The sequence below is a fragment of the Copadichromis virginalis genome, linkage group LG23 (assembly GCF_057382275.1).
Source record: "Copadichromis virginalis isolate Kocher_CV1m ecotype Utaka linkage group LG23, C_Virginalis_male_GT1.1, whole genome shotgun sequence".
Classification (NCBI taxonomy): Eukaryota; Metazoa; Chordata; class Actinopteri; order Cichliformes; family Cichlidae; genus Copadichromis; species Copadichromis virginalis.
In genome coordinates this window covers 20,087,601-20,101,209 of record NC_140639.1, presented here as the reverse complement: position 1 = coordinate 20,101,209, position 13,609 = coordinate 20,087,601, and the positions used below count along the sequence as shown (strand labels likewise).

At 39.1% G+C, this 13,609-nt stretch overlaps 2 protein-coding genes across 5 annotated transcripts; both read left to right on the top strand.

Annotated features, from left to right (window-relative positions):
• Window positions 1-68: 68 nt before the first annotated feature.
• On the top strand, window positions 69-5,594 carry setdb2 (SET domain bifurcated histone lysine methyltransferase 2). 4 transcript variants are annotated; one of them, XM_085447577.1, is made up of 12 exons: window positions 69-134; window positions 746-859; window positions 940-1,044; window positions 1,123-1,301; window positions 2,126-2,404; window positions 2,495-2,823; window positions 2,954-3,123; window positions 3,197-3,441; window positions 3,778-3,826; window positions 3,902-4,056; window positions 4,922-5,010; window positions 5,096-5,594. In XM_085447577.1, exons 1-12 carry the CDS (start codon window positions 98-100, stop codon window positions 5,277-5,279), a joined length of 1,935 nt encoding a protein of 644 aa, XP_085303703.1. In that variant the 5' UTR covers window positions 69-97; the 3' UTR covers window positions 5,280-5,594. The 4 variants fall into 4 exon arrangements, with proteins under 4 accessions (XP_085303703.1, XP_085303702.1, XP_085303705.1 ...); XM_085447576.1 differs by having other exon boundaries at window positions 1,120-1,301; XM_085447578.1 differs by lacking the exon at window positions 69-134 and adding an exon at window positions 252-294 and having other exon boundaries at window positions 1,120-1,301.
• Window positions 5,595-5,872: 278 nt separating this feature from the next.
• creg1 (cellular repressor of E1A-stimulated genes 1) lies at window positions 5,873-12,564 on the top strand. Its single transcript, XM_085447584.1, has 5 exons — window positions 5,873-6,235; window positions 8,284-8,403; window positions 8,481-8,594; window positions 11,186-11,274; window positions 11,409-12,564. The coding sequence occupies exons 1-4, from the start codon at window positions 5,939-5,941 to the stop codon at window positions 11,270-11,272; spliced, it is 618 nt and encodes a 205-aa protein (XP_085303710.1). The 5' UTR covers window positions 5,873-5,938; the 3' UTR covers window positions 11,273-11,274; window positions 11,409-12,564.
• The last annotated feature ends 1,045 nt before the right edge of the window (window positions 12,565-13,609 follow it).

Below are 13,609 nucleotides of genomic sequence, written 5' to 3'. Positions count from 1 at the left end.
AGGTCCGTCTGCACCCGCGGTCACCTGTTACCTAGAAGTTAGCGGTGAGCTCGCGAGCTTATTTATTGTTAGCTTAGTGCTAGCAGGCTAATGTGCAATGGAAACGGGGGAGCCGCTAGATCCGGAATATGTTGGTAAGAACTGAAGTACAAACGGAACCGAAGCGGATAACGGGGGTTCAGAGGTGCAGAGCACTGCACAGACAGCTAACCCAGGTTTAACCGGGCTAATGCTACATTAGCCTCAGAGCTTTCCTGTTAGACACACACAAGGAAATGCGAGAGTGTGGTTTAGGTACAATACAACGGCTGAAAGCTAGTTTCAAATCAGCAAGAGTCTGTTTACACTGTCCTAGTCCACATCCAACAAACCCGGGTTATCTGGATTTAATCTAGACACCTTTGTATGGGGGGGGGGGAGTTAAAACTATAATTTCCCCCCCTTTGTTAGTAGGTTTATACAGTCTGTGGGGTCTAGGCCAGATTTAAGGGGTCCAGGTTATGGGGTTTGTTTTCTTGTCTTTTCTTTTTTGTAATGGATAACTGCTCTGATGAGGTTTAGATGAAATATCACATTTTCCCTGTTTTTACGTGCTGAGAGTTAGGTTAAATGTGCATACAGAGACATTTATTGGTTATTTTATCAGTTAATCTGGTCCAGGTTCAGTAGTTGGGGGTCCAGATTATTTATTTACACATTTTTTATGCTTCTGATACGATCATTTGTCCCGATTTATTTTTTCCAGAGAAGGCCAAGGCATTCTGGAACAATGAGGATGTGGATCAGGTCTTCGATGTGGTTTTCAAGTACCTGGAGCACCTGAAGGCAGTTCTGAAGAGGAGTGGAACCACAGATAAAGGTTCTGATCCATGTCTGATGCGAGCGAGCGGGACTCTGGCAATCTTCCTATCCTGATCTTTACTCTCTGTCTTCTCTCAGAGTATGTCCAGGCCTTCAAGCTGCTAGAGCATCTGGACTGCTCCTCCTCCTTGGCCTCCCTCCAGGACCAGGACAGCTCGGTGGTTCAGGTGGTCATTGGCTCAGGTAAACCCCGGTAAATCTCAAGGCTTCGCTGTTGTGTTTGAGTCCGACTATTGCTGAGTGTTTATTCCTCCCCAGAAGAGCTGCTGCCAGCTGACATCCTCCAACACAGCCCTTCATCCTCTTGCTCCTCCTCTTCATCCTTCTTGCCTCCTTTTAATGGGTTATCCAGTCCAACAGCGTCTCCTGCTGGCAGAGAGGAGCTGCTGCCTCCCCTTGTGCCTGTCCAGCTGCAGTACCACCTCCACACCTGCTCCAAGGTAAACACACATTGATGTCATTCAGAATCAGCCCGAGAATTTATTTTGCCTAATTTGATCTCAAAAAGTTTCTTTCATTTATATGGTGCTTTTATTCTGAATCTTGATAATCTAACAGCCTGAAAACACGTTGATCCCTTTTAGTTTTTACCCAGAATCTTGAATATGTTGAAAACCTGATCCTTGTAATTATCTGAAATCTATCAAATAGTTTTTTTAATTTAGAAATCTGATATACTTCAGAACTTCAGAGCATCCTTATACGTTCCTGTAAGTAACTTGGGGCTTTTATCCTGAGAAGAAGCATTAACCTCCTAAGACCCAAACTCTTAATTTCTTTTAATTAATAAACTTTTAATTTCTCTTTGATATCTGGGCATATTGGGACCTAATGAATGTAAAAACAAAGAATTACCAGATTTTTTTTTTTACCTGGTTTTTGTTTCTAAGAAAAATGAGAGCCACATATGAGGATATTTGCTTAAAATTTCGATAGAACAGTAGCAGTATAATGTCCTCGTAAGTGGATATCAGGCCATTGTTGAGCAAAATTTAGTATTTTGGTCTAAATAACCCAAAATGTGACGTCCACATATGTGGACGGCAGGTCCTAGGAGGTTAAAGCAACTTGATAATGTCCAGTATCTAATTCATGACTTTTTTTAAAAAAAAGAAGAAACTGTCATAGTCAGTCCCTATACCAGACTGGGGGCATTTAATTTAACAGTGATCATTTACAGTTCGTAGCCAAAGGCTTTTTTTAAAATTCCTGAATATTTGAATATTTAAAATCCTGATAACGTGAGCTGTTTTTCGCTTTACAGTCCTGCCTGCCCTGTTTGCCGAGCATGACTCAGTCCACGCCGCTATTCTGGGGCCAGAACCCGCTGAAGATCCCGTTGCTCTGCGGCTTCAAGAGGCTGACCGCCATGCCACTGATTTCACCCGCCAAAGAGGGCGTGCTTTGGGACCACGGGGACCAGGAGCAGGAAGACGTAGGAAACTGGGACGTCATCTACAAGGCACCATGTGGGCTGAGCCTCCGTAACCATGACAACGTAATGCTTTTTCTGGAGGCTACAGAGAGCTATGACATCCTGCAGGTCAATAGATGATTTTTTTTTGCTGTGTTCAGTGTCTCTCTGTATATTCCTCCTTCAGGTCTTTAAAGTGGGTCAGTTTTCCTCCTGCAGGTTGATTTCTTCACCTTTAACCCCTCCGTGCGGTTGGACCCTCCTTCACCAGGGGGCCTTCGGCAGCCTGAACAGGACCTGAGCCGAGGGGCGGAGCCAATACCGGTGGAGCTGTGCGTCGGGGACGGTGGCTCCCGGCCTGCTGAATTCCGCTACAGGAAGGACCGCTGGCCACATGGCTGCTTCCTGAGCCGCGGCCCAAAGCTGTTCAAGGCCTGCTGTGACTGCACAGATGGCTGCAGTGATGCAAAGCGCTGCGCCTGCATGGCCTTGACTTCTGGAGAGCGCCACTATCGCCATCACAGGCTGTTACAGGCCAACCCATCAGGGTGAGGTGAACAAGTAGAGGTTTTTCAAAAGGAGCTAAAGCAGGAGCTTTAGGTTTCCCAGTGGAAGTATTGATCATTAACTGATTCACTGATTTGCTGACAAAGTGTTACCATGGTGATCAATCTTCAGGCTCTTTGAGTGTGGCCCGTGGTGCGGCTGTGACCGATCTCTCTGCCAGAACCGTCTCGTCCAGAGAGGCATCAGAGTCCGACTCCAGGTCTTCCAGACTGAGAACTGTGGCTGGGGGGTGCGTTGCCGTGACGACCTGGACCGTGGGACCTTTGTGTGCATTTACGCAGGTGAGTGTGGCTCAGCGTTCAGTGGCTCCGTCCAAGCCACGGTCTGTAAACTCGTCCTCTCATCTGTGTCCAGGTGTGGTGCTGCAGAGGGTCCTGAATCCCACCGAACCACCGCCGCCAAAGTTGACGAGGTCCGACCTGCCGTCTGACGATGAGGTGGAGGTTGTCACGGAGTGGCTGGCCCCACCTGTGCTGGAGGGCCGACGCAATGTGTTGGAAACGCCCCCGCCTATGTCTCCGCCTACCTCACCTCTTTTGCATGTCCCTGTGATTCAGAGACCCTCCGACAGCGGCTCCAGCACCACAGACCAAGAAGAGGTTTGTTAGGCTCGTTTACTTTACTGTAAAGTTTTTTTTATTTTCAGAATAATTTTTTACATATTCTAATTCCAATATTTCTATACACATTTTTATTATATTGTAAATATTTTTCATTTGTATTTGTATGGACATTACAGGTTTTCAATTTACATATTTTTATTTTTTCCTTTGAATATTTTGTGACCTGATTTTTAAAAGAATTATTGTTTATTTTAAATCATTTGTGTGTCCTGCATTCCTTTGAATATTTCCTCTAATTATTTGATTAAAATGTATTTTTGTTCCTTCGTGATCTTTAGTTCAAAGTAAAAGGCTTCTATTTTCTTCTGTCAGATTCAGGCGGTGCTGGTTGGAGGTCTGCAGCCGACGTCTCCTTCATCAGGTCAGTAATGACTCACACAAAACACACAAATGATACATTAACACAGCTGGTAAACAATTGGCTACTGTGTGTCAGGTGATCAAGAGCAAGACGAGAAGGTGGCATCAATGTCGGAGAGCGCTGGTGTGAATGGTACAAAGGCGAGCATGAGCTTAAAGAGAGCAGCGAAGGTGGACGAAGTTTGTTTTGTGGACGCAAGCAAGGAGGGAAACGTGAGCCGCTTCATCAACGTGAGTCCAGCTGATCAGGAACATGATGCTGAAGTTGGACTAGCTAGTATGTAATGATGTGCTACATGATCACTAGGGACACAGCTATGTTAGCATAACATAAACACAGTGAACCTGGAGGATGAACGCTAACTTTTTTTCACTTGATGAAAGTTAACATGAGGGTTCCCGATGGTTAGAGACAAATGCAATCGCATGGCAGGATGCTGTAAACAGAACAAACTTCAGTCAGGAGAACAACTGAGATAATCCATCCACAATACGAGGTTAGTCATTAATATACTGCAACAACATGGGAATAGAGCAGCTGCCAGAGAATTCAACATTAATGAATCAATGGTACAGAAGTGGAGGAAGCAAGAAGAATGAGTTAAGTTTGACATATCTGACGTTTTATAACTGTATTTTATAAACGGTTTCACAAGATTTCTTTAGACAATTTAAAACTTTTAAACAAAACATTTTTTTAATTTCATTAGTAATTTCAAAATGTTATATATATGTGTGTGATTGTGTGTGTGTGTGTGTGTGTTTCTAATATTTTCTTTATACTTTTCATTGTGTTAATCTTGTTCACAAGATTTTTTTGCATCTTTAAAACTTTCTAAAGAATTAAAAAAATGTGTCTTTTGTTTTTGCTTGTACATTTTTCTCCAAAGCATTTTTGGACATTTCCTTTATAGTTTGTAGTTATTTTCAAAATATTAACTGCTTAGTTTAAATTGTGGAATTTTCCCCCTTTTAGTTCATAGTTTATATATTTTTTATGCTAATGAAGAAGAAATCTTCTTCTTGTTTATTATTATTATTATTATTATTATTGTTATTATTATTGATATCATGTGATCTCTAACCCCGCCCACAGCACAGCTGCCAGCCGAACCTTTTCATCCAGAATGTCTTCATCGACTCCCACGACCCCGCCTTCCCCGTCGTTGCCTTCTTCACCAGCAGGTGAGGAAGAGAACTGAGAGGACGTTAATGTGGGTTATTATTAGTGGTCATTTTAATAATTGTCCTCTTTGTTTTCTTGCTGTAGGGCCGTAGTGGCTGGCACTGAGCTCACCTGGGACTACTCTGCCAACGTCCAGATCGATTCACTGCAAAAACAGGAAGTGTCTTGTCTCTGCGAAAGCGACAATTGTCATGGGAGATTCACCATCGAGGAGAACCTATGTGAAGTTTGTGAGGTTGAAGGTCACATAGCAATGGAGGCCAAGTGATCCTCCATACAGTTTGTTAGTAACAGTTTTGGTATTTAGAGGGTTTTTTTCCTAAAAAGAAAATAAAAGTTCAGCTATTTTACTCTGAAAGTTTTTCAAGTCTTTATTATTGGGAAGGCTTTAATTTTGAGAACCCTTTTTCTGTGTTTGAGCTTTTATTTTTTGTATCTCTACTTTGGTCATTTTATTTTGACACTACCATGGATTTAATGTTCAAACAGCCAGTACAACTTTTCTCCTGAAACTGGTGCCCAAAGTGTCAAAGTTCTGTGTTCATTTTTAAGCAATAATAAACGTTGCTTTGAAAACCTTCAACATGAGTAAATGGTTTACTATTGGTGCAGCTCTTTGGGGGATTTGAAATTGTATATAAATGTCGGAATGTATTTATTACAGCCTTTATTTAAAAAAATATGTATATATGCAACTGAATTTATCATTTATGGCAGTTTTTTTTTTTTTTTTACATTTGTTTGTAATTTATTCCTAATATTTCCATTATTTCTGAAAAGTCACATGGACACTCCAGCTTTTGGTTGCGGACTTTCGGTTGTAGCCCAGCAATGCTTTTATTATGAAATTTCAGACCGGATATTCGGTATTGTTTATATCGCCTCTCTCGGTCTTCACCGACTCTCCACCATACACTCGAGCCAAAGATGAGATCTCTGTGGCGGGCTGTGCGTGTCTTCCTCCTCGGCCTCTCCTTGGCCTCCCTTTCCCTGTCCGGTGCGTCCCGGTTCCACATCCCGCCTCATGACCAGGTGGCCCGGGTCGCGCGCTTCGTTGCGCACCAGGTGGACTGGGCCTCCATGGCCACCATCTCCACCCACAAACCGGTGGTGGGCCAGCCGTTCTCTAATGTCTTCTCGGTGAGCGACGGGCCAAGGGGCTCGGGCTCCGGGGTGCCTTACATGTACCTGACCCGCATGGAGATCTCCGTGCAGGACCTGGAGGTGAGCCTGACCCAGGATATCAGTGTTAAAACAGGAACTGAGCCTTCCTGTTCAGAAGTCAGTTTACAAACTAGAATTTAGTGTACTCGACACTCTCTGTATCTGCGCTGTGTTGCTGTAAAAGGCACTGCTTCTCGTTCAGAACTCCATTAAGAAAACCTTTGATTTTACCGTGAAAGCCATTAAAGTTCAATGTTACAGGTTCTGGAGCGATAAAGCGTAAAATTAAATAACATTTGACTTTAGTGATCTTCTGCTTTAAAAAGCCATCAGCTGTCAGTAACTTATTCTATACAAAACAAAAGTGTGGAACTTGGTAAACACAACATTTACTAACAACACGCTTATGTAAATGTTTGTAGTGATTAGCACTGTTTTTAAAATGCTACTGCAGAATTATTGCAAACACATCAAGAATATTTATTTTAATACTCCTGACATATAGAAGAGCAAAACTGCCAAGGTCTAAAATGCATTTACAAAAACGGAAAGATAAAAAATAGATAAAAATATTTAGAATTTTATTGATTTTTAAAAAATGAAATAAAAAGGTATAAATAGCCTGATTTAATGTTCTTTAATTTGTTTTGGGGTTTTTTGTATCTTCTTTATCTTTTCTATTTTACTAAAATATATAGTTTTTTTTAATTGAAAATTTTAGTTCACAAAATAATGTTAATGATGATTTTCTTTCCCATGGGGAAGAAATGTATCATTAACATTATTTTGTGCATTTAAGGTAATTTTTTTTTTAACATTTTAATATTCAGACTTTCATTTTAAAGGTTATTTGAAGTTATGTGAAATAATGTGAAGTTATGCTGAGATATAAAATCATGAATAGTTGAGTTTATAAAACTGCATTTTACATAAACTGTGATGTAAGTGCAGCATGACTCAGCATATTTTCCTGACAGTGACTCAGCAGTTGTCAGTCACATGTCAAAGCAGAAGTTGAGACCACAGAAGAAGAAACGAGTGCTTGAAATCTGCTGAAACGACACAGAAAACAGGTTTAAATGAAGTTCAGCTTTGTTAAAGTTTGCTTTATTACAGGAAGTTATCAAAATTAAACAGAGCAGCAGCTTTTTATTGTCTTGCAGAAGGTTATAAAGTTTGTTTGAGCTAAAAAGTCATTTTCTCAGGATTAAATATTTATTTTTAGTACCTCCAGTTTTAATGACCTCAGTTTCTTTCTCACTTCTTCAAGATAAGATAAGATAAGATAACTCTTTATTGTCATTCCACAGTCATACATAGTACAATAGTACAATGAAATTGGAAAACTGTCCTACACATACATACTACATACACTACATATAACACAACACGACCCGATACGAAACATCACAACACAACACAAACAACACAACATAGTATAATAACTTAGTAATAAAAAAGAAGAATAAGTGTATTTGTATTGCACACTGTTATTAATGCACATTAATTGTTATTGCACCTTCTTATAAATATAAATATAAATATTATTATTGTTACTGTTGTTACCTCCCCCCCCAAAAAAAGTCCAGGTAGCCAGTCAGGTCAGCTATTTGCATTGATCAGGGCTATTGCCCTGTTGTAAAAGCTGTCCTTGAGTCTATTTGTTCGGGACCTCAGCAGCCTGAACCTCCTGCCAGACGGCAGCAGCTTAAACACCCGGTGTCCTGGGCGTGTACCGTCCCGTAGGATGCTGCGTGCCCTCTTGAGACAGCGAGTGCTGTACAGGTCCTTCAGGGAAGGAAGAGGATGTCCAATGATTTTTTGGGACATATTCAAGCAGGTTTTAATGGTTCAAATTGCAGATTTTTGTCCCAGACATATAAAATGATTAATGATTCTCATATTTAGATATTATTTGTCTGTATATGGAGGATGAAATGCCTAAATTAAAAAAAGATAAACAAATAAATAAATAAATATTTTAATTTTAAGAAAAATATAGCATTAAATAAGAATTGGACACAACTAATTAATTAAAAGTATACGTTTTAATAATGCTATAAGATGTGTGTATGCGTGTGTTACCTGTGCTGTGTGTATTGATGCAGGTGAGCCCTGTGGCGTCTCTGTCCATGTCTCTGGCTCAGACTGATTACTGCAGGCAGCAGAGCTTTGACCCTCAGAGTCCGCTCTGTGCTCACATCATCCTGTCTGGATCTGTACAGGAGGTATGTACACACACCTGTGTTTCACACATGATCAGTTCGGACCCATCACATGATCACCTCCTCCTGCTGTGGTTCAGGTGAACGGGACAGAGGCGGAGTTTGCAAAGAAAGCGCTGTTCACTCGTCACCCCGAGATGATCGAGTGGCCGAGCGACCACAACTGGTTCTTCGCCAAGTTCAACATCACACAGGTACTACTGCAAATACTACAACCTAATACCACAGTAGTACGGCAAATACTACAACATAATACCACAGTAGTACTGCAAATACTACAACATAATACCACAGTACTACTGCAAATACTACAACCTAATACCACAGTACTACTGCAAATACTACAACATAATACCACAGTAGTACTGCAAATACTACAACCTAATACCACAGTAGTACGGCAAATACTACAACATAATACCACAGTACTACTGCAAATACTACAACCTAATACCACAGTACTACTGCAAATACTACAACCTAATACCACTGTAGTACGGCAAATACTACAACCTAATACCACAGTACTACTGCAAATACTACAACCTAATACCACTGTAGTACGGCAAATACTACAACATAATACCACAGTACTACTGCAAATACTACAACCTAATACCACAGTAGTACGGCAAATACTACAACATAATACCACAGTACTACTGCAAATACTACAACCTAATACCACAGTAGTACGGCAAATACTACAACATAATACCACAGTAGTACTGCAAATACTACAACATAATACCACTGTAGTACAGCAAATACTACAACCTAATACCACAGTAGTACTGCAAATAGTACAACATAATACCACTGTAGTACAGCAAATACTACAACATAATACCACAGTAGTACTGCAAATACTACAACATAATACCACAGTAGTACTGCAAATACTACAACATAATACCACAGTAGTACTGCAAATACTACAACATAATACCACAGTAGTACTGCAAATACTACAACATAATACCACAGTAGTACTTCAAATACTACAACATAATACCACAGTAGTACTGCAAATACTACAACATAATACCACAGTAGTACAGCAAATACTACAACATAATACCACAGTAGTACTGCAAATACTACAACATAATACCACAGTAGTACTGCAAATACTACAACATAATACCACAGTAGTACAGCAAATACTACAACATAATACCACTGTAGTACTGCAAATACTACAACATAATACCACAGTAGTACTGCAAATACTACAACATAATACCACAGTAGTACTGCAAAGTATCCTGCGGGACCAACATCACCCTGCGCGCCACCTTTTCCATCTGCTGCCCTCAGGGAGAAGGTACAGGTCTATACAGGCCAGAACATCCAGACTGGCCAACAGCCTGTATCCACAGGCTGTGAGGCTCCTGAACTCTCTGCCCCCCTCTCACGGACAATAACCATATCCAACTTCTTAATAGCAATGAACTGGTCTGCATTGGTGCATCACATCTTTATTCTCTTCCCCCTCCTGCCCCCCCCCCCTTTCTTAAATAGATAACTATCATATCTGATATCATATCTCACAGTACAATAATATTGAATGGGTTGCATTGTTGTATTTTGTCATGTTTCTCAGGTCTTTGTCTGAATTTCTACGAACATTATTGCTAAGGATTGTCTTATTGCATTGGAGTCACACTGGGTTAAATATGTACACTTGGGTTTTAAGGGGTATTTATTATTTTCTTCTTTTTTTGGGGTTGTATGGAAGCCCCAAACGCAATTTCATTGTTCTTGACAATGACAATAAATAAATAAATACTAAATACTACAACATAATACATAATACTAAAACATAATAGTTCAAGTCAGTTCAAGTTCAGATAATTACTGAACTTGACCTGCTATGAATGCTTTGAAACAATCCCACAGTACTACTACATGTTCATTGTTAGAGATATAATAAGTATAAGTACTACTAATATTTCTAATAATACTATAAATACTGTTGAATGTTTCCACTATAATAATACAAGTTAAATGTGAACGTGCAGTACACTCATGCTTCTGTTATGCTGTTGTCATTTTAAAACATGACACAAATATCAGTACTGATATAATAATCCACTTTAAATCCATGATACTACTTGTTTAAAACAACTCAATATATATTATAAGTATATATTATAATACTACACTATCATAATGATGGTATAATAATGATGGATAATACTACTAACACTAAAACACCACACAGATACAGGTAGTACACAATACTTCTAATAATAGAAGTACTACCACCTGCCACTAGCAGTAACTCAGTAGTAATTCAACCTATAAATACTGTCACACAAACTATAAATATCAACTTGACTTCAATTCTCTTAAATTTTCTGTTATTTTCTTCTTAATTTAACACACACATTTAACTCACACTTCTGCGCACTTCTGTATGCTCACGTAAAGCTGAGGACACGAGCCAAAGAATTTCATTATGGCTAAATGTGGCTACTCGGTTTATCTGTACTTGACATTAAAACTTGAAACTAGTAATACCAGAAAATTTACAGTAATAATATTACTGATACAAAAGCATAACTGAGCTATTTATAATACTAGAAAGACACTGCCATAGTACTATTATTAAAAATTATAATAATACCACTAATACTACAGGTACTCCAGCATCACACACCTTGTAATACTAGCTCTATCATTACTGTAGCACTTGTAGTCCTGAGTGCACACCTGTGCTGCTCTCAGCCAATCATGTGACATGAAGTCAGCAGGCTGGTCCTCCTTCCTTGTGTTTCAGGTGTGGGTGTTGGATTACTTTGGCGGGGTGAAGACCGTCACTCCTGATGAGTATTTCCAGGCAACGCCGTACAGGAAGCACCACTGATGGTTTGTAGTCCTACTGTTCTGTTTGTAGTCCATCACTTCCTGCTGGAGCTGACACCACGCCTCCGTTTAAAGATGTGCAGTTAAACCATCGTCTTGTTAATTTTTCTGCTCATTTTGTTTTTTATTCTGTTCAGGATTCGAACCTGCGAACCCCGCAACCAGAATGTATGAGATGCAAAATCCTCCTCAGGAGTTACACGCCGATTAATCTGCTACGAATCCATGAATTTATCCAACCGCTGAATCCACGTCATTTACATCATGCCTGCTTTATTCTTAATTTTAGATTTGAAAGCTTCTGTTTCTGAAAACAGGCAAACAAAATCAGATGAAGTGTCCTAAACACAGAAGTTGTCTTTAACTCAGACTTAAATTGTTGCGTTTGGAGCTTTTCTTTCCTGCAGCTGAAACACTCGATGACATTCAGGCATCAGAAGTCAGTGTTACATTTTAATCTCCTCTTTCCTTTGATTCACTTAAAAAGATTTAAATGACTCTGTGAATGTGTGTGTGCTCAGGTGTTTGAAAAGACTATTGTTGTTTTGCAGATTTAAACATTATTAAAAAGCCAAGTGTGTTGGTGGAGTTTGACCAGCAGAGGGAGACGTCACGCTGAAAAGTTAAAGCTGCCAGTCCAGAGGAGGATTAAATCGATAAATACTTGTATAGGAAAATTTTTAATGGAATATATGTTTGTAGGCAAACTTTAGCACCACTTTAAAACAGAACAAATCTTTTTCTGAGCATCAACTTTTGTATTTGACCTTTGACCTGGATGCTGTTTAACTAACCGATTTAAATGTGCAGTTTGAAAAGAATTGCACATAATGTACTTTGTAAATCCACAAATAGCACTTTATGGAACACAAATCATTTTTAATGAAACAGCAGGAGACATCAGTAACCACACTAACTACATTTCCCTTGAGTCTTTGCCAGTAACAGGCTGTTTATTACTTGTGGGTGATGTAGTAGAGTTTTTTTATATGCTAAAAGAAAATCTTTATTTTGTTTTTAGATATTAGTGAATCAAATAACCCCAGATCCTCCTTCATGCTTCTTGTTTAGAATAATAATAACTAGGCTCCTTATAGGCGGGACTTTCCTTTGTTGCAAACATAGCTTATTTAGGCATTGCTGAAAGGGGAGGAGCTTTGATTATTTGCCTTAAACATAACTTTATTAATAACATTATGACCTGCTGTTTCTTCAAGCTGAATAACAGCTGTAAGTGTTTGCTGTGAAATTTTATTTTTTTGAAAGAAAAATAAAGATTTGTATTAAAGCCTCCTCATCTGTTTTGTGTTTTATTTGTTTTTGTTTTTTAACACATTTAGACTTACTTCACCAACTTATTGTCAGCTGTATGTATTTATTTTATTTATCTTCATTCATTTTCAATGCATAATTCGTTTTTTTTTATTTTATTTTGAATGGTTGTGGTTTGATGTTTATTTGCATTATTTTATCCACATAACCCAATTTAATCGCTTAATATTTTTAAACAATAAATGAGAAGTAAATAAAATGGAAAGTAAATGACAGTAAGAGCATCTTAATCTCTGACTCTTTAATGAGTTTGTGGTCTCTGAATGAAACATGAGCTTCACTGAGTTAATTATGTTAACATGAAAGTCAGAATGGAGCAAAAACCAGGATTTTTGGCCACATCTACCACTTACCTATCACTCATGGTTTTAACACCATCACCAAGATGTATATTTTTAAAAATATTCAGCATTCAGAGGACAACAGATCCTCTTAGATCTCTTATATCCACTATATAGATTATAATTATCCTATGAACTGGCGAGAATGGTGGGTTATGTTGCTCAGTTCTTGACAGCAGCTGTAACTCATAAGCTATGGATGATAGGTAAGAGTTGAAACTGTTGCTGAGGGCCACTGTTGACCTACTGGTCATACTTTAAGAACCCTGGGCCTACTCTGCGTTGACCTGAACACGATGGATGCTTAATAGTCGCCTCTATAAAAGATATTTGGCTCAACTACTGACAATGATGTCCCAGATATATTCTTTCGCTGATTCGTGACATCCTCTTTTGAAAGTAAATTGGGCAGTTCTGACTTCAAGTTTTCAGTTTTGATCTGTCATGACTGGACAAATAATTCTGAGCTGACACCATCAAGTTTTTTATTTGAAATTTACAAAACTAAATAAAGTAATCGAAGGAAACAACCATGAGCTGTGTCAGTCCATGAGTCAGTCATATTGGCATGTTTGCTGGCGTAGTGAGTGAAATGTTGTTTGGGTAGACATGAAAATAAGCTGTTATTCAGAATGTCCTTTTATGGGAATACAGGCCTTCTTGAC

Coding starts and splice junctions, on each gene's coding strand:
- setdb2 (XM_085447576.1), top strand. CDS start 98: ATGGAAACGGGGGAGCCGCTAGATCCGGAATATGTTG. Junction 1,045..1,119: donor TCAGGTGGTCATTGGCTCAG/GTAAACCCCGGT, acceptor ATTCCTCCCCAG/AAGAGCTGCTGCCAGCTGAC. Junction 3,442..3,777: donor GCACCACAGACCAAGAAGAG/GTTTGTTAGGCT, acceptor TTCTTCTGTCAG/ATTCAGGCGGTGCTGGTTGG.
- creg1 (XM_085447584.1), top strand. CDS start 5,939: ATGAGATCTCTGTGGCGGGCTGTGCGTGTCTTCCTCCTCGGCCTCTCC. Junction 6,236..8,283: donor TCTCCGTGCAGGACCTGGAG/GTGAGCCTGACC, acceptor GTATTGATGCAG/GTGAGCCCTGTGGCGTCTCT. Junction 8,404..8,480: donor TGTCTGGATCTGTACAGGAG/GTATGTACACAC, acceptor GCTGTGGTTCAG/GTGAACGGGACAGAGGCGGA.